The sequence below is a fragment of the Geotrypetes seraphini genome, chromosome 3, assembly GCF_902459505.1.
Source record: "Geotrypetes seraphini chromosome 3, aGeoSer1.1, whole genome shotgun sequence".
Classification (NCBI taxonomy): Eukaryota; Metazoa; Chordata; class Amphibia; order Gymnophiona; family Dermophiidae; genus Geotrypetes; species Geotrypetes seraphini.
The window spans coordinates 66,272,311-66,292,592 of record NC_047086.1 but is presented as its reverse complement, the minus strand read 5'-3'; the positions used below and the strand labels follow the sequence as shown (position 1 = coordinate 66,292,592).

The following is a 20,282-nucleotide window of genomic DNA, read 5'->3' as shown; positions in this document are numbered from 1 at the left end:
CATTTAGGCCACTTTTTAGATGTTTTTTTTTTTTTTATATTATGAACCCCATAGTCTTTATCTTGCCAGTGTTGAGATCTCCACCCATCCACTATATTAAGAACTTCCAGAAAATTTTGCAATCTTTTCCTGTCATATATGAGATGCTCCCCACTTCCCCCTGTAGAGTCCAATCTAGGATCCATTACTAGGTTAAAATCCCCACCCACTATCAAATGTCCCACTTTCACCGACAGTACTTTGGCCAATACTTCATTAAAAAAATTGTCCTTGCTTGGAGTTTGGGGCATATAAATTTACTAGAGTCACTAAAACCCTGTTCACTGTACCCATCCAAATTATCCAGCGACCCCCCCCCCATCCCTCCGTTCCTTGTCAAGTATCACCTTCAGATGTTTTGCAAATAGAATTCCCATACCTGCTTTCTTTTTTTCCCTTTTATTGGATGTCCATACCCTCACTGGGTACTCCCTATAGTTAACCAGTTTCTCCCCTGTTTTCAGAAAATGTGTCTCCTGTACAAAGCATATATCAATCTGTAATTGTTTCATCTCTTTCAAAAGTAGTTAATGCTTGCGTGGCATATTCAGTCCTTTCACATTAAGACTGCAATATCATATTTTATTAACTCCCTCCTTCCCCATTATCCTGACAGCATCACACTCAACCGATCCTCTCCTCCCCCCCCCATCACACACTCTCTCCCCCTAATCCATTCCAAATGCCCATATCCATAAAACACACATCCCCTGATCAGAATACCCCTCCCTCACACACACTTTCATGCACATAGTATTGTTTAACAAGGTAATGCACTTTCCTCGTGGACAGTTCAGGATGCATCCAGAAGCATATCCTCTCTCGATACCCCAAGTCAGGTGTTAGGGATATCCAATCTGTCCTCCTGGTTAGCTGTTCCCCTGTACATTGGGTCTTCTTTTCTGAGATCACTGTGGAGCCACTTGCCATCGATATTTCTCTAATTTTTGGGCAATGAGTTTGCCCGAGGTCAAATCCTCATTAGCCACCAGGCCCTCCTTGCGGAGTATAAGAACATAAGAACATAAGAACATAAGAACTGCCTTCTCCGGATCAGACCTTCGGTCCATCAAGTCCGGCGATCCGCACACGCGGAGGCCCTGCCAGGTGTACACCTGGCGTAATTTATAGTCCATCAAATCCTTATATGCCTCTCTTAAGGAGATATGCATCTAGTTTGCTCTTGAAGCCTAGGATGGTCGATTCTGTCATAATCTCCTCTGGGAGAGCATTCCAGGTGTCAACCACTCTCTGAGTAAAGCAGAACTTCCTGACATTAGTCCTGAACCTGTCCCCCCTCAGCTTCATTACATGTCCTCTAGTCCGTGTCAAATTGTACAATGTAAATAATCTTCTCTGCTCTATTTTGTCGATTCCTTTCAGTATTTTGAAGGTCTCGATCATATCCCCACGCAGTCTCCTTTTCTCAAGGGAGAACAATCCTAGTGTTATAAATCTGTCCTCGTATTCCAGTTTCTCCATACCCTTCACCAGTTTTGTTGCTCGTCTCTGCACCCTCTCCAGCAGCTTTATATCCTCAGCCATCGTAGTCACTCTTATATGAGTCCCATTGATCATGAGTCCAAATGAGAACATCCAATGATATCTAAGGATCTGTATCAGTGATATTAGAACAGGTCAGAATTCCCGCCTTCTCTGCAGCGTGATAGAGAAGAGATCCTGAAAAATTTCCACTTTATGAGATTTCCACATAATAACACCTGATTCCTGAGTTTTTAATAATAATAATAGCTTTATTTATATCCCACCTTACCTTGCAGTTCAGGGCGGTTTACATCAAAGAGAAGCTGCATAGTATGCAGTGAAATGACATCAGACAAATATAAGGATTGTCAGCCACTAAGATTTAAACAAACTTGTCAAATAAATGAGTCTTCAACGATCTTCTAAATATTTGATAAGAGAGAGAGTTCCAAAAGTAAACCACTTAAGGTTTTATTCCAAAGACCTGCCTGAAATGATAATGTTTTATCAAGATATCTTTTGAATTGACATCCTTTAAGAATTGGAAATGAGAACAAAGACGTTCTATGAGTGAAACAAATTTTGTCCAAGAGATCAAAATGTTTCAAAAGATAGGTAGGTGCAATACCAAATATAGTTTTGTAGCACAAACAAATGTGCATACGCTGTCAAACAAGCATGTTCACACCTTCAATGGTAGTGCAGAGAAGACTAGGGGTCTCAAGTGCTCACAGTCAAGGGTTTGAGATTCATCTCATTACCAGTGACTTATGTCGTAAGCTATCATCGGTCCCGTCTAAGTTCTCTTTACCAATGAATGGTGACTTTGTATAAATATATTATATTATTATTCTCTGCCCTTAGAATTGCGAGCATGCAGGGAAGTATGAGTCTCCCTGCAGCATAGAAATTATTTAACGTAACCGAAGGGACACAAAGTGGCCTTTTTGGCAAGTTCCTGACGAAGCCCCGTGTAAATAAGTGGGAGCGAAACGGAGATCTTCCGTAGGCTTTAAAAGGGAGAGAAAAAAAGCTAAGTAATTTTGAAGTTCAATCTAAAGATACAAGACTGATTTATTAAATCCAGCATTTAATTCTATATGCATTTTAAGATAAAATATTTATTAACATAAAAGAAAAAAGGACAAAATAATAAAATAATATATTTATACAAAGTCACCATTCATTGGTAAAGAGAACTTAGACGGGACCGATGATAGCTTACGACATAAGTCACTGGTAATGAGATGAATCTCAAACCCTTGACTGTGAGCACTTGAGACCCCTAGTCTTCTCTGCACTACCATTGAAGGTGTGAACATGCTTATTTGACAGCGTATGCACATTAGTTTGTAGTGAGATACATTAATTATTAGTTGTAGCACAAACAGCCAAGTTTGAATAAAACTCTCACCTCAACCGGCAACCAATGTAATTTCCTATAATATGGTGTGATGTGTTCGAATTTCTTTAAGCCAAAAATTAATCGTATAGCTGTGTTTTGAATAATTCTCAATTTCTTGATAGTCTTTTTATAAAATCCCAAATAGTTTGTCTTCATCATTGTGATTATGCAAACAGGCGATTATATCTCTGGGATAGTCATTTTTCTTAGGGCCCAAGGTCCTAGAGGACCAATCCACTTTCAAAATATAAGCAGAAGTCATAGATTTCTCCCCTTCTGGGGCAAGTAAGTAGTTGTAAATCTCTTGCACCACTGTTGTGACATCTTTATATTCCTCCATGTCAGGAATTTCCCATACGCAGACATTATGTCTACGCAATCTATTGTCTAGATCTTCCACTCTAGATAAGCAATTCTGCAGTTCTCTCTGTACCTCACTCACCACAGAGCTCAAATCATGTACCGCTTCCTCTTGATCTCCAATCTGTCTCTCATTTTCCTCCACCTGCTTCAGTAGGTCAGCAAAGTCTTTTCTTATTTCCTTTATCGCTTCCTTAATCTTGCCTTTAACAGCCACTACTTCATTCTTAATATAAGAAGCCTACAGTTAGAGGTCAGCTTTCGTGACTGCAGCCAAATTCTCTGTACGTCGAAGTCTAGGGGAGACTCCCCACTCCAACTCCTCTTCTGATGCACTCTACGGCTTGTACACAGACATACTGGAAGCCCCGTGCACATGGCAAAGGCGACTTTTCTCCAATTCCTTCTTTTGCTGCCTGCCATCCCTAGACTTCTTTTTAGATGGCATGGTCACTCGCAACAATAGTACAGAGCTCTGTATGAATACAGTAAAGCAAATTCAAAGCCCAACCATGTGGATGAAAGGAGGCTATTCAATTACAATGGTCAGAGCTACCACTCTAGCCCTCCATCTTGCTGGCGACATCACTGGAAGTCCTTGCAGACTCTCTTAGCCAGGTTTCTGTGAAGATGGCGAGGCCTGCGATGTTGGCAGAAATCAAATCATTTATTAGTAGGAGTTTGTTGGCTACTGACTTGGCATTAATATAAATGTATGGGACTAGAATGATTGTGATATGTAGGATACCATGTTGGAGGTGTTAGTTGGTTGGTGGTCAGTAGCTAGGTTGAATAGTACAAGAAGGAAAGTAGATAATACATGAGACTCTCATGTAGGTGGTTTAGGCACTTATGGGTGAGAGAGGTATGTTGTGTTCTGTTTGCCAGAATTGGAGGCTAGTGACAGATCTTGAGAGTCAGAGGGGATTGGAAATAATGATTAGATTTCTCCAGAACTATTCAGAGCTGTGCAGGAAAGTGATGAACATGGTACCTTTAATAATGTGATAGGTCATGAAGTAGGAGAAGGAGATGATATCTGGGTGGGGTTGTTCTAGATGAGTCAACATACACAAGGGTTGTAATGGTAGTGGAGTCAGTGGAATGCGAGGTCTCTATAGTGGTATGGATTGGTGTGATTAAAGGTTATTTTGAATTGGAAGTAAATAGGGTGGAGGAGATGGAGTTTGAGTTTGTGTTATATATTTGAGTGGTAGACAGAGGGAGTGAGGGAGTATATAGAATCACTGGGATAGTGCTGTAGTTTGAGTTCTAAGGGCTAGATTCAATAAGCCCATCGATCATGTTTGCGATCATGTATCGATCCAATTTTCCTCTGACCCAATTCACTAACCTCTATGCCGATCATCTTCCAATCCAATCCAATCCGTGCATGCAAATAAGAACATAAGAACATAAGAAGTTGCCTCCGCTGAGTAAGACCAGAGGTCCATCGCGCCCAGTGGTCCGCTCCCGCGGCGGCCCATCAGGCCCATTGCCTGAGCAGTGATCCTTGACTATTTTTATAATCTACTAGCTGATGCCCCGGCGTTGCACGGGTATTTAATTATAGCAATAACACTGTAAATGGATTCAAATAAAGATACTTTATAGTGGTGAATGAAATTATTTTTTTACAGCTTAATAAAAAGTACAATATTCAAATTATAATGTGAAATATTTGACAAAATGAATACAATACAACTAACGCAAAACGTGATTATAAACAACAATTTTAGTTTCACCTCCTGGAGCAAGAACATATAAATTATTGGGTGAACCCACCCTTGAGCAAGCAACATAGAGTTGTGGGCCACGAGACCCCCAGAACATATCACCCCAGGTAGTGAGGGATCTGCATACCAAGTTTCGTTCAAATCGGTCAAGCCGTTTTTGAATTACTGTGAGAATGGCAGCTTTTTACATATTTTCCATTGACATGAATGGGTGAATTCCGATTTTATGTTTGTAGCTCCGCTCACGTGTGCAGGTGGGCCACGAGACCCCCAGAACATATCACCCCAGGTAGTGAGGGATCTGCATACCAAGTTTCGTTCAAATCGGTCAAGCCGTTTTTGCGTGATCGCGGCACATACACACATACATACACACATACATACCTCCGATTTTATATATATAGATCTCTACTCCTATCCCTATCCTTAATCCTTATCTGTACCCCTCAATTCCCTTGTTCTCTAGGAACCTATCCAAACCTTCTTTGAAGCCATGTAACTTGTTCTGGCCTATCACAGCTTCTGGCGTTTGTTCTAAACCTGCCCCCTTTCAATTTCTGAGTGCCCCCTTGTACTTGTGCTTCCCCATAATCTGAAAAATCTGTCCCTGTCCACTTTTTCTATGCCCTTCAGGATCTTGAAGGTTTCTATCATGTCTCCTCTAAGTCTCCGCTTCTCAAGGGAGAATAGCCCCACCTTTTTTAGCCTGTCAGTATATGAGAGGTTTTCCATACCCTTTATCAGTTTAGTTGCTCTTCTCTGGACTCCCTCGAGTACTGCCATGTCTTTCTTGAGGTGCGGTGACCAATACTGGACACAGTACTCCAGATGTGGGCGCACCATTGCGCGATAAAGTGGCAGGATGACTTCCTTCGTCCTGGCCGTGATGCCCTACTTAATGATTCCAAGCATTTTGTCTGCTTTCCTTGAGGCTGTGGCGCATTGTGCCGATGCCTTCAGTGTTGTGTCCACCATTACTCCCAGGTCTCTTTCAAGGTTACTTACCCCCAGCAGTGATCCCCCCATTTTGTATCTGCACATCGGGTTCTTTTTTCCTACATGCATGACCTTACACTTCCCTATGTTAAAGCTCATTTGCCACTTTTTGGCCCACTCTTCCAGTGTCGTCAGATCCTTTTGGAGATTTTCGCAGTCTTCCAGTGTTTCAACCCTGCTGTATAGTTTGGTGTCGTCTGCAAATTTAATGACCTCGCATTTTGTTCCCGCCTCCAGGTCATTTATAAATATATTGAAAAGGAGCGGTCCCAACACCGACCCCTGCGGCACCCCGCTCGTGACCTATTTCCAATCTGAATAGTGACCCTTCACGCCAACCTTCTGTTTTCTGCCTGCCAGCCAGTTTTTGATCCATCGGTGGACCTCCCCTTGTACCCCGTGGTTCCATAGTTTCTTAAGCAGTCTTTCGTGTGGTACCTTATTGAAGGCCTTTTGGAAGTCAAGGTAAATGATGTCTATGGATTCCCCTTTATCCACCTGTCTGTTCACCCCTTCAAAGAAGTGTAATAAGTTAGTGAGGCATGACCTACCCTTGCAGAAGCCATGCTGACTTGATTTAAGCTGTCCATTGGTTTCGATGTGTTCACAGATGCTGTCCTTGATCAGCGCTTCCATCATCTTTCCCGGGACCGAGGTCAAACTCACCGGCCTGTAGTTTCCCGGGTTGCCCCTCGAACCCTTCTTGAAGATTGGCGTGACATTTGCTATTTTTCAGTCCTCTGGGATCTCTCCAGTTTTTAAGGATAGGTTGCATATTTGTCGAAGTGGCTCTGCTATTTCGGTCCTAAGTTCCTTAAGTACCCGTGGGTAAAAGCCGTCTGGACCTGGTGATTTGTCGCTCTTTAGCCTGTCTATCTGCCTGAGGACATCCTCAGGCAGAGGGGGAACAGCGTGCAAAGTAGGAAGGATACGATTCACAAAACAATTTCAGGAACACTGACTGGCCTGCCCGATCAAAAAACAAGAGACTGCTGAGGACCAGTCGCTTGTGCAAAAACCCTGCTTTCTGCCCCGATTCTCCTGCTCTCTGCCCCGATTCTGCTTCTCATGCCCTGATTCTGCTTATCCTGCTTTCTGTCCCGATTCTGCTTCTCCTGCTGTCTTCCCCGACTCCATGGTTTTAACTCGCAGTGCAGCCCCGCTTTCAACCCGCGGTTTAAAACCATGGAAGACTGGGCATAGAATTGGCAGATGCAATTTAATGTGGACAAATGCAAAGTGATGTATATTGGGAAGAATAATCCAAATAATAGTTACCAGATGCTAGGGTCCACCTTAGGGGTTAGCACCCAAGAAAAAGTTTTAGGTCACTGTAGACAATATGCTGAAACCTTATTAGGCAATAGTGGAATATAAGATACGTGACTGTAGCCTTCTCCCCAGTGTGTAACAGTGGGCAAAAAAAGCAAACAGGATGTTAATTATTAGGAAGGGGATAGTAAATAAGACCAAGACTATTATAATGCCTTTGTATTCCTCCATGGTGCAACCTCACTTTGAGTATTGCATTCTAAGTCCAACTTTGGATGTTTGAGAAAAACATCCAAAAATCAGGTGGAGAAAATGTCTATTTTCAAACCTGCAAGACCTCTCTTTTTTAAAAATAAAAAAATATGGCAGCTAGATGTCTAACTTTTTTTGCCATTATCAAAAAAATGGGATCCAAATTAAAAATGCGCAAAATAAGCCATTTGCATGTAGGAGAGGCCAGCATTTTTAATGGTCTGGCCACACAGATATGCCAGCAGAGCAGTGGAGCGCACTAGGAGGCACTGCTGCAAACTTCACATTAAGGGTGCAGTTACACATCTCACCACAGCTCCTGTACATTATATTATATGGCGAGCCCTCCAAAACTCCTCCCAAATGTACTGTACCCGACTGTCTACAACCCCCAACAGTCATTATGCCTGCAGATGTCACCTATAGGGCAGTACAGTGGGTGGGCTCACACTTTCTATCACAAGTGTACTAGCTAGGGTGGCATATGGGTCTGGGTCCCCCTTCTCTGCAGTCCACTGTAATGTCCACCAGGCTACTCCAGAGATCTGCTTGCAGCTCTACTAGGACAGGCCATAGTATCTACAGCTGTCATAGAGACAGATATTTATTGTTTTATGCAGATATCTGGGGGATGGGAGGGGGTCACTGACCACTGGGGTAGTGTTTGGGGGACATATTTTCATCCCTTAAGCACATTTTTTACCCTTATTCATTTTAAAAACAGGTCTAACCCAAAACATCCATATTTTACCCTGGACATTTTGTAAAATGACCAGAAAGGTGTCTAGAAAGTCAATTTTGAAAATATCCACTTGGACGTTTTGACTAGTAAGATGTTCAAGTGTCGGTGTAGGCCATCTTTTGGACGTCTGTCTTTTTTGAACATGAGCCCCAAAGCATAATTAGAAAAGGTTCAAAGAAGTACGATCAAAATGATAAAGGGCATGGAGCTCCTTTCATATGAGGAAAAGCTTCAGATTGGAAAAGTGACTAATTATTATTTTTTTTTTTTTTTATAGGTTGCCAAATTTATTGACATCAGTAGTCTTGGAAAAGAGTGTCTACTATATGGGATGAGCCTGAAAGCATAATCTAAATTAAGCTTTAGTACATATATTATGAGGATATGTCATTCTCTTCAATGCTCTACAGTCCTTCTCTTTGCTGCTTTCTTCCTGCTTACTGGGTTGGCTCTTCTTCACTGGTCACATGTCCTTCCTTAAAGCTACTTTCCCCTGTTTCTTCTGCTTGACTGATTGCAGTTGTTTCATTTTCTTCATCCTGGAGATATACAGGTGTACTTGATCCTTCTTTTCTACTTTCTTCAGACTCCTCAACTATGTATGCCTGTGTCTCTTCAACAAAATAACCTTCATGTTGTTCTAAAGTGTCTGCATTCATTTCAGTCTCCTCTAAAGTAATTGTTATTTCACCCTCATCACTTAATTGATCTCTTGGGGTACTACTGATTTCAAATTCCTCTGGCTCTTCCACAGTAAACCCATGTTCTATTAAGGCCTCTATAACGGCTTCAGGATACTCATCTTCTCGCTGCTCAAGTTCACCAGCACCATCTTGCTTCTTTGCTGGGCTCTCTCTTTCTAAATGATCTTCAGTTTCAGTTTCTAGAGGACCAGTTGTAAGTTGCAAATTTCCTCTGTGTCCTTCCATGATCCCGGCTACTGTCATATCTGGTGACTAATTGAGGTCTACAAAATCCTGAGTGTTGTAAAGTGGGTACAAGTGAAGTTTTTTTTTTTTTACTCTATCAAAAATTATAAAGATTAGGGAACACTCAATGAAGTTACATGGAACTACTTTTAAAACCAATAGAAGGACTTTTTTTTTTCACTCAAAGAGTAGTTAATCTCTGGAACTCATAGCCAAAGGATGTGGCAGCAGTAGTTAACATAGCTGTGTTTAAAAAGGTTCCTGGAGAAAAAGTCCATAATCTGTTATTGACACAGACATGGGGGAATGGTATCATACAATGCTGCTACTTAGTATGGCTACTCTTATGGTCTTATATATTACCTTGTTACCATCTCTTCCTGTGTCACCCTTATAGCCTGTCAAACCACGTTGTCCCTAAAGAAAAAGAAATAAGGAATGCATCCCAATTAATAAATATTTAACTTACTCTCTTTCCTCCCCAAGTGCATTGGACTGCATGCATGTGACCTGATGCTCCTAGTGAGCAACTTGAAGGGACTGGTGCATTTTAAAAGAGCCCTCCTGATCCCCAGTTCAAAGACTTTACACTTCTCAATTCATATTCAAATATCCCCCACACATGATAACCCCAGCACCTACTAGGGTTGGTCCCGCTGGATAATTAGGGATGGGGACAGGAATAATCCCTGGATACTCCAGCTTCAGCAGCTCCTGAATTCAAAATGGTGGCCTTATCCCCCCCTACCCCCACCCCCATTAGGGAGTTAAGATGCCTTTTTTTATATTTGGCAGCCTTATCCACTACTGGTAATGCTATAAGACTACTGCTAGGGGGCTGAAACTATTAATCTGAAGTCAGCAGGTATCTGCTGGGGGTGTAAGTGAATCGCTCCTACCCCTTACTAGCCACCAGGGAGATTCCTAAGGATGGTGTAGAGGTGGGTAGCCTTTGAACAAGAGATTTAGGGATAGGTTTCTTTTATATTCAACAGCCTGGCCCTTTAAAACATGGCGGGCTTCATTTGGGCAGGAATTTCTAGCTTACAAATTCAACCAAATGTGTTGTATCCTTTGTTACTTGGTTTTTCTAAGTGAAGTTTGTCAGATTTAAGAAAATCAATCATAAATTACCTGTATACCTGGGGATCCTGTGGCACCTGGACTTCCTGGTATTCCTTGTAATCCCTTAGAAAAGAATATTTGAACAAGGTTAATGTTTGATTTATCATTTAAGGCAGTCTGTATTTTCAGTCAATGACACCACGAGGAAAGGGATCAACTAGTACACTGTTCTTCGAGATCGACATCTGCAGTTTCCTGCCGGTCCACGCAGGGCCGGCAAGATCGACAAGCTGAAGTCCACACAGGGTCGGGGAGATCATGGAGAGTCTCCAACAGTGGCTTTTTCCCCTCCCAGCAGCTGTACTTACCAGCGCAGCAATTCAGGAAGGCAGCCTTGGGGATTTTGCTCAGTCGCGGCCGCCTCTGAGGCGGCACGACCCATCAAAGGACTCAAGGCTGCCTTCCTGAATCGCTGCGCTGGTAAGTACCGACAGCTGCTGGGAGGGGAGAAAGCCACTGTTGGAGGCTGGGAAGCTGCTTGGAAGGGACAAAAAAAAGGGACAGCTACTACTGGACCTGTTCATATTCTATTCATATTCTCCAGTTCTAAAGAAATAGCACTAGCTTTCAATAGAAAAGAAAGTCTAATTTAAAATATTGCTTTTGGTTTTCAAAATATTAAGTAAAAATGTCTCAGTCATTATTTCAGCTAGTCTTTATGTGTATCAGCCATCCAGGACATTAAGATGAGAAAGAAAACATTTCAAAAATCAATTGTAAACTCGAGAATATTCACCAGTTCTCTGAACATTACATCAAGTCAAAATATATAAAAAAAATAGTTGACATAGTTCAGGATATCATTTACTTTTGACATCAAACACTGAAAGGGAAACACATTAATGCTTTTATGGTTTTCTTAGACATTTGTGGCATATCACAGTGGATTTATGAAGCATTAAAAACTAACATCAAACAGTATTTGACAAAATATTTCCACTGTTAGAACAAGTGTCTGCAGAATATCCTGTGTGTTTCAGAAGTTTTTGTTATCTGGAATATTTTTGTACCTCATCTGCTACAAATACATATTCTTCAGATAGCTAGAAATAGAAATCTTGGACACAATGATTTGCCAGAATCTTGCAGTTCTGTTGTACAGGGTGCAACTGAAGAGCATGTCTAGTAACTCAGTATCTGAGTATATGAGCCAATGCAATCTTTATGATAATTTTTCCAATCCTACTGTTTTTGCCTTTAATGTTCCTCTGTCCTATTACAATTGTAACATAACATAAAAACTCACTTATATACCGCAAATTAAGTTCTATGCAGTTCACAGAGATTAGCAATAGAAATGAATAAACAACCAGTATCTAACTTCCAAAAGATTCTATAAAAAGATGTATCTTTAAAGCACGTCAAAATTGTTTGATATGAATTTGAAAGTGTAAATATATGAGTCAAATTCCTAATCCATGAGGCTGCCTGGAAAGACAACAATCGTTCCTGAAATTTCTTATATTTGCATCCCTTTGCAGAAGGAAATGAGAATAGTGAGTGAGATTTTCTAGAATGTTTAGAATTTGTAATGATGAAAGATTCCAAAAGATACTCTGGGATTTGACCTGTTAGTGCCTTAAAACAAATACAGCCGAACTTAAATTTAATCAGTGCTTCAACCGGAAGCCAGTGCAGTTGATGATAGAAATCGGTGACATGATCATACTTCTTTAGATCAAAAATTAATCTAACTGCTGTGTTCTGTATTATACGCAGTCTGTGAAGATTTTTTTGAGCTCCGGCAAGATGGACGATGTTACAATAATCAAGCTAACTAAGGACCAATGAAATTTGTTTGTTTATTTTGTCCTTTGTAAGTAATCAATATGATTGTAGGTTCTGAATTTTACCCATTTTTATTTTTGTGCATCGCTTAGGATTATGATAAGTGCTCTAATCAAATTTTAACAAACTTGAAACTTGGGGGACCCCTTTTACAAAGGCACGTTAGGGCCTTAGTGCGCGGAATAGCACACTCTAAAATGCTGCGTGCGCTTGCCACTACCGCCTCCTCTTGAGCAGGCGGTAGTTTTTCAGCTAGCACACGCTATATAGCGCGTGCTAATCCAGTGCGTGCGCTAAAAATTCTAGCACACCTTTGTAGAAGGAGCCCTTGATATCACAGCTATGTTCCTCAAATTTTAAACTCAGTCGGTTTAATAGTAGGGGCCCATGAAAAAGTTTCCTTGCAAACCCAAAGCTAAAAATGTTTGACAGCGTGTTTCACTACAATTATCGAGGAGGAGAAGCATGGATCTATTTTGTTCAGAGAACAGTACCCTGATGCAGCAGGTGGGTTTTATGGAACCTGACCCATATCATCAGTAGGTTCTTCTATGTCTAAGCTAAATATAATTAAACTTGCGACACTCAGATCCAAGATGGCCGCTGTATCTCTGCTGCAGTGAGGACGCCGCTGAGACTCAATTTTACCTGCAACAATTATGCCGAAGAGACGGGCAAGAACGCTGGTGGTGCCTCCCGGCGATCAATAGCCCCTTCGGTAACAAGTGATGATCTTCTTCGCGTCTACAACAGGAGCAGGAAGCGTCGGGAGCCAGCCCGCTTGGGACACCGCCGGGGAGTAGCGTGGTGGTGAAAACCTCAGGGCTCGATGTTACTCTCAGCCCTGACGTCAGGACGCCACCCCTTCAACCGATGCCGCAGGCAGCCAGCTCTCCACGGGACCAGAATGCACCCGAAGAGGTAGCTCTCTTGTCTCCAGAGGCCAATGTAATGGAAGGCTTGCCGATTGAAACAACTCAGAGTGACATGCTCTCTCTGCCAGGACCTGCGACCGGGACAACTGAGGTCAGGGGAGTACAAGACTTCATTGAGGTAAATCTAATCTCAGAACAGTTTAATACTACACAAGTACATCTCATTTCTCCTATTAAACCCCCAGAAGTCACACTTGAAGCATTATGAGACTTGGTAGTGAATTTAGGAAACTCCTTAAACCCTTAAATTAAAAATTTGGACAAAGAATTGAAAGAACAGAAAGGAGAAATAAAATTGATAAAATAAGACATATCTCAGTTAAAAACAGAGACACAAAACACAAGTAAAGAGCTAATATCACTAAAACAAAGTCAAGAGTTGTTGGTTAAAGATAATATAATTCTTAGGAGGAAATTGGAAGCTCTGGAGAACAATGGTCGAGCTAACAATTTGAGATTTATAAATTTTCCTAAGATCTTATCAACTTCTCGAGAAATGGTGAAACGTTACCCGATAGTATGACACAGGACCTACATTTGTTGGAGCTTTGGTCCTCGACCTGGCAGCTGGGCTTCAACGCTAAGAAATGCAAGATCATGCACCTCGGCAGCAGAAATCCATGCAGAACTTACACCTTGAATGATGAGACCTTAGCTAGAACTTCAACAGAACGAGACTTGGGAGTGATCATCAGCGCAGACATGAAAACTGTTGATCATGTGGAGAAGGCTTCATCTAAGACAAGACAATTGTTAGGTTGCATCCGCAGGAGTTTCGTCAGCCGGAAGCCTGAAGTCATAATGCCATTATATAGAACCGTTATGAGACCTCATTTGGAATACTGTGTGCAATTCTGGAGACCACACTACTGAAAAGATGTGCTGAGAGTAGAGTCGGTGCAACGGATGGCCACCAGGATGGTCTCGGGGCTCAAGGATCTATCGTACGAGGAAAGGCTGAAAAATTTGCAGCTGTACTCACTCGAGGAATTTAGGGAGAGAGGAGACATGATCGAGATGCTTAAGTATATTACCGGCCGTATCGAGATGGAAGAAGAGATTCTCTTTCTCAAAGGACCCTCAGCCACAAGAGGGCATCCGCTCAAACTCAGGGGCGGGAAATTTCATGGTGACACCAGGAAATATTTCTTCACCAAGAGAATGGTTGATCCTTGGAACGAGCTCCCGGTGCAGGTGATCGAGGCAAACAGCGTGCAAGAATTTAAGAGCAAATGGGATGCCCATGTGGGATCCCTTAGAGGGTTAAGCCAAGGGAACCTGTCACCAGGAGTGAGATCCCTAGGAGAGTAGACTTGGGGTGGGTCAGTAGAGTGGGCAGACCTGATGGGCTATAGCCTTTATCTGCCATCATCTTCTATGTTTCTATGTTTCTACTTTATGGAAATATTGGAAATCCCTGAAAGCTCTTTATCTCCTCTTACAAGAGTATATTATCTTCCTGCCAAATCCCAATCCAAAGAAGAAGAAAAAGTTGAGGAATCCCGGATAGACCATTGAACATTTCCGCAATACTGGAACAATCAGATAGAGAATTGGCTGTTCCAGCCACTCTCTTGCTGTCTGTAGCCTTGGCTCCAGATAAGGATTGGATGCTAAAACTTTTCTTTAAAAATAGATCCAAGGACTTCCTGGGACATCATATTCAGATATTTTCTGATGTCTCCAGAGAGACTCAAAAGAGAAGAAGAGAATTCTTAATCCTGAAACTTGGAGTGACTCAAATAGGGGGTATTTTCTTCTTGAGATATCCATGTAAATGTGTAGTTAGATACTCATCCTTGAAGTATATTTTTACAGAGCCATCTCATTTGATAAGTTTTCTCTCAATGAAACGTATTGAGAAAGGAATAGCTGCGCCTAAGGAAGGTTAACTCTCTGTACTGTAGTAGACATATGGCTTTTCTTGATAAATTGTTTGATTTATTTTGCTCTACTCCTCAAAATCTTGGATCCAATTATTGAGGACTAGTGTGCGATCAAATTAGTTTATGTATTCTTATTTTAAGTTTAACTGTGTACTCCAATTTTGGGAATTTTGTTAATTTGTTTTTTGATCATACTTTTCTGTACAAGATGTTCATGCTTGGTAATAATATAAAATTCCATAAATAAATAAATTAAAAAAATATATATATAATTAAACTTGCATGCTTTTTTCACTAAGTTTGAGCAAAGTAATTACTACTATTATTTATTATTTCTACAACGCTACCAGATGCACGCAGTGCTGTACATTAAACACACAAGAGACGGTCCCTGCTCAAAAGAGCTTACAATCTAATTATGACAGACACACTGGGCAAAAGTGGTGAATAAATATATGAACTTCATGTATGGAAATGCAAAGGGATGAAGAGGTCCAAGAGGGTCAGGTTCTCAACTTTAGAGGCACAGACTTCAACCGCATGGGAGATTTTGTCCATCAGGAGCTACATAAACAAGCAATATCTGACAATGTGGAGGATATGTGGTCGTCTCTGAAGTCCATCCTACACGAAGCAACAGACCGATACATAAAGGCAGTAAGTAAATGCAGGAGAAACAAAAGACCCTAATGGTTCAATAAAGAAATTTCAGACCTAGTTAAACAGAAAAAAGACGCATTTATCACCTACAAACATTTAGGCAGAGAGGGGGAGAAAGAGGACTATCTAGACAGATCTAAAGCTGTCAAAACAGCAGTCAGAGAAGCCAAACTCCGAATGGAGGAAGAGCTAGCACGGAAAATTAAGAAAGGGGATAAATCTTTCTTCAGCTATATTAGTGACAGGAAAAGAAACAAAGATGGGATAGTACGCCTGAAGCAATCGGACGGTAACTTTGCGGAATCAGATTCTGAGAAGGCAGAACTACTAAACAAATACTTCTGTTCAGTGTTCACCCGCGAAGCGCCGGGAGCTGGTCCACAGCTGCAGACGGGAGATAACCAGAAAGACCCGTTTCAAGATTTCGAATTTACGCCCAGTAGCGTCTATGACGAACTATCAAGACTCAAAGTAATCAAAGCCATGGGACTGGATAACCTACACCCCAGAATGCTCAGGGAGTTAAGGGAAGTCCTGGCAGAACCATTATCTGTTCTTTTCAATCTTTCCCTAAGCACAGGAAGGGTCCCCTTGGACAGGAAAACCGCCAACGTAATCCCACTCCACAAAAAGGGCTGCAGGACAGAGACAGCAAACTACAGACCAGTGAGTCTCACATCTATAGTGTGTAAACTCATGGGAACACTGATCAAACAGAATCTTGACACAATCCTAGACAAAGAAAAACTGCGAGATCCACACCAACACGGGTTCACCCAGGGTAGATCCTGCCAATCTAATCTGATTAGCTTTTTTGACTGGGTTACTAGACAACTGGACGCCGGAGAGTCACTGGACGTGGTATATTTGGAGTTCAGTAAAGCATTTGATAGCGTCCCTCATCGAAGATTACTGAACAAGCTGAAATCGATAGGATTAGGAGACACTCTAACTACATGGGTTGGGGATTGGCTGAGCGATAGACTTCAGAAGGTGGTGGTGAACGGTACCCCATCCGAAGCATCGGACGTGATCAGTGGAGTGCCGCAGGGCTCGGTTCTGGGCCCGATTCTATTTAACTTATTCATAAGAGATATGACGCAAGGACTTAGAGGAAGGGTATCACTGTTCGCCGCCAACGCCAAACTTTGCAACATAGTAGGCAAAAGCTTATTACCTGATAATATGACACATGACCTACTGTTGCTGGAACCATGGTCAACTACTTGGCAGCTAGGCTTCAATGCTAAAAAATACAAGACAATGCACCTGGGTAAGAGAAACCCGCGTAGAACTTATGTACTAAATGGTGAGACCTTGGTTAGGACCACGGCGGAACGCGACCTAGGGGTGATCATTAGTGAGGACATGAAGGTTGCCAATCAAGTGGAGAAGGCTTCCTCCAGGGCAAGACAAATGATGGGGTGTATCCGCAGAGGTTTCGTCAGCAGGAGACCTGAAGTTATGATGCCTTTGTACAGAGCCATGGTGAGGCCTCACTTGGAGTACTGTGTTCAGTTTTGGAGACCACACTACCGAAAGGACGTGCTGAGGATCGAGTCGGTTCAGCGAACGGCCACCAGGATGGTCTTGGGGCTCAAGGATCTCACGTTTGAAGAAAGATTTAAAAAATTGCGGCTATACTCACTTGAGGAAAGAAGAGAACGGGGAGATATGATTGAAACATATAAGTACATCACGGGACGCATCGAGTCAGAGGATGATATCTTCTGGCTCATGAGACCCTCGACCACCAGAGGGCATCCGCTGAAAATCAGGGGAGGGAAGTTTCATGGCAACTCCAGGAAGTACTTCTTCACCGAAAGAGTAGTGGATCATTGGAACAGACTCCCACTCCAGGTGATAAAGGCCAGCAGCGTGACGGATTTTAAGAGAAAATGGGATACTTACATGGGATCTTTAAGGGAGTAAATTCAGGGGAGGGGATACTTGGAATGGGCAGACTTGGTGGGCTATAGCCCTTTTCTGCTGCTTTTTTCTATGTTTCTATGAACTGCAGAGGGGATGATAGACAAATATGGTGCTTTACAAGTCGGTGTGATTAAGATTTAAATGCAGCTTCAAAAATGTGGGCTTTTAGCCTGGATTTGAATACTGCCAGAGATGTACCGAGTCAGGCAGATTGTTCCAGGCATATGGTACAGCAAGGCAGAAGGGATGGAGTTGACAGCTGGCAGTAGAGGAAAAGGGAACAGACTAGAGAAACTTGCCCGACAAACAGAGTTCCAGGGGCAAAGTAAAGGGAGAGATAAGAGAGGAGCAATATTGAGGAGCTGCAGAGTAGAACACACTTGTAGGGCAGTAAGAGGAGTTTGAACTGTATGCAGAAGCAGACAAGGAGCCAGTGAAGTGACTTGAGGATAGAGGTAATGTGAGCATAACGACACTGGCAGAAAATGAGGCACCCAGTAGAATTCTGAACAGATTGAAGGGGGGGAGAGAGGGCTTTGCGGAAGACCTGCAAGAAGCAAGTTGAAGTAATCCAGGCAAGAAGTAATGAGAGTGTGGATGAGGGTCTTAGCAGCATGCTCAGAAAGGAGAAGTCTGGATTTTAATGATGTATGGAATAAGCGACAAGTTTTAGCAGTCCATTGGATATACGAAGAGAAGGAAAAAGATGAGTCGAAGATTACCCCGAGGTTGCATGCCGACGAGAGAAGAAGGATGGCAGTATTATCCACCGAAATAGAGAATGGAGGAAGGGAAGAGGCATATTTAGGGAAAAAGATGAGTTTGGTCTTGACCATGTTTGGATCGATTACAGTTTAAGCGAATGCTAAAAACACAATTGTATGTAGATGCCTTCCTTTGATGTTATGTCGATGGAAGACATCTAAAGAGGAATTTGAACGATGAATTATTCTCTTGATTTATTAGTGATTGATGATATGTAATCTTAATGAAAGTTCCTGTTGGTTTTAGTGGGCTAAATGTTTGTAATGAAAGTGCTGCTATGTGTTGTCCTCTGAATCATTGTGAATGTTTTATGCTGTAACCCGCTTAGTTATAGGCAGTTAAGAAATTTTAGAAACAAAAAATTAAAGGTGACGGTGAAATATCTAGGCAGAAATGTCAGGCAGGCAGGACACGACTCAGGTTTGGATCCCTGTAAAGTAATGAACATTTTGAGTGATCACAAAGATGGAATATGAAAGAATTCTAATATAGAGACCAGTGATGAAGTGAGTGAGTCATGGGGCTATGATTCCTCGTGTTACAAGAGCCACTAGCTGAGTTCTCAAAAAAATTCATTCCAAGAAACAAGCAGAATGTTATCGATAATTGTAGTGAAACGGGTTGTCGAACATTTTTAGCATTGGGATTATAAGTGAAATCAAAGCTATTTTATGCAAACCTGTGTTGAATTCAAGTTAACTGGACACTGGCAGACATTCAGACAGGTGACCAATTTACTCAGTACATTAATTTAAGACGGGGTTGAAAGAAGGTTTGGATAATTTCCTAAAAGAGAAGTCCATAGATCATTATTGAGATGGCTTGGGGAAATCCACTGCTTATTCCTAGGATAAGGAACATAAAATCTGTTGTACTACTTAGGTACTTGGGACCTGGGTTGGCCACTGTTAGAAACAGGATACTGGACTTGATGGACCTTCAGTCTGTCCCAGTATGGTAATTTGTATGTTCTTATGTTCTAACTTTACTGTATACACAGCCTGTTAGTGGACTGAGTTATCTCCGCTAACTAGCCAAGTTGATGCTCCACCCTGGTTTCGCCCCTGGCCTGGCCCTATCCTAACTGTTTAGGGGCTGGCCAGTTAGCAGTGATAGCAACGCTACCTGCTTAAGTGCCAATGAATGTCAGTGGCTGGCCAGATCAGTAGGGGTTTTTAGTTAGAAGCTTTGCCTGCCCTGTAAAACCCTTTTGAATATCACCCCTCTATTGTTATCTGGGTTCATAGACAACGGCGCGAAAGACAAAGGCGTGCGCCGACAACTGAGCGCAAGACGGAGGCGCGCACCGAAGAAAATTACAGTTTTTAGGGGCTCCGACGGGGGGTTTTGTTGGGGAACCCCCCCACTTTACTTAATAGACATTGCGCCAGCGTTATGGGGGTGTGGGGGGTTGTAACCCTCCACATTTTACTGTAAACTTAACTTTTTCCCTAAAAACAGGGAAAAAGTTAAGTTTTCAGTAAAATGTGGGGGGTTACAATCCCCCACACCCCCCATAACGCCCCCACAACGCGGCGCGATGTCTATTAAGTAAAGTGGGGGGGTTCCCCCCCACACCCCCCCCGTCGGAGCCCTAAAAACTAATTTTGAGCAGTGCGCGCCTCCACGCTGCGCTCAATTGTCTGGGCGCGCCTTTGTCCCGGCGCGCTTTTGACCTGACACCGTTATCTGTGTGACATACAAGTGATATTGTATACTTGATAACATGCATTAAAGAAGCAAAGCACAAACATAGTGTCAGCATGATGTTGTGCTATTCAGGGCCTAACCTGAAAGTTAGCCTAACTGAGGATTCAGGGCCTACCCAGAGAGTTAACCAAAGGCCTCTGGGAGATACAGAGAAGCAACTCTGACCCTTGGTGATATCTGTGTAGGTAGACAGGATGTCTTCCTATCTGACTGGATTAGTTGGCTTGATAGGATTAGAACATACACAGGCTATGAGAAATGGGCC

The 20,282-nt window shown here is 42.3% G+C and overlaps 1 protein-coding gene across 1 annotated transcript in view; it reads right to left on the bottom strand.

Annotated features, from left to right (window-relative positions):
- LOC117357880 (collagen alpha-1(XXI) chain-like) overlaps positions 1 to 20,282 on the bottom strand; it is a 381,914-nt gene that overhangs the window by 197,818 nt on the left and 163,814 nt on the right. Inside the window, exons 11-12 of the mRNA XM_033939103.1 lie at positions 10,351 to 10,404; positions 9,580 to 9,633 (exon numbers count right to left, since the gene is read on the bottom strand). Coding sequence (XP_033794994.1) covers positions 9,580 to 9,633; positions 10,351 to 10,404 — 108 coding nt within the window. The remainder of the gene's footprint in view (positions 1 to 9,579; positions 9,634 to 10,350; positions 10,405 to 20,282) is intronic.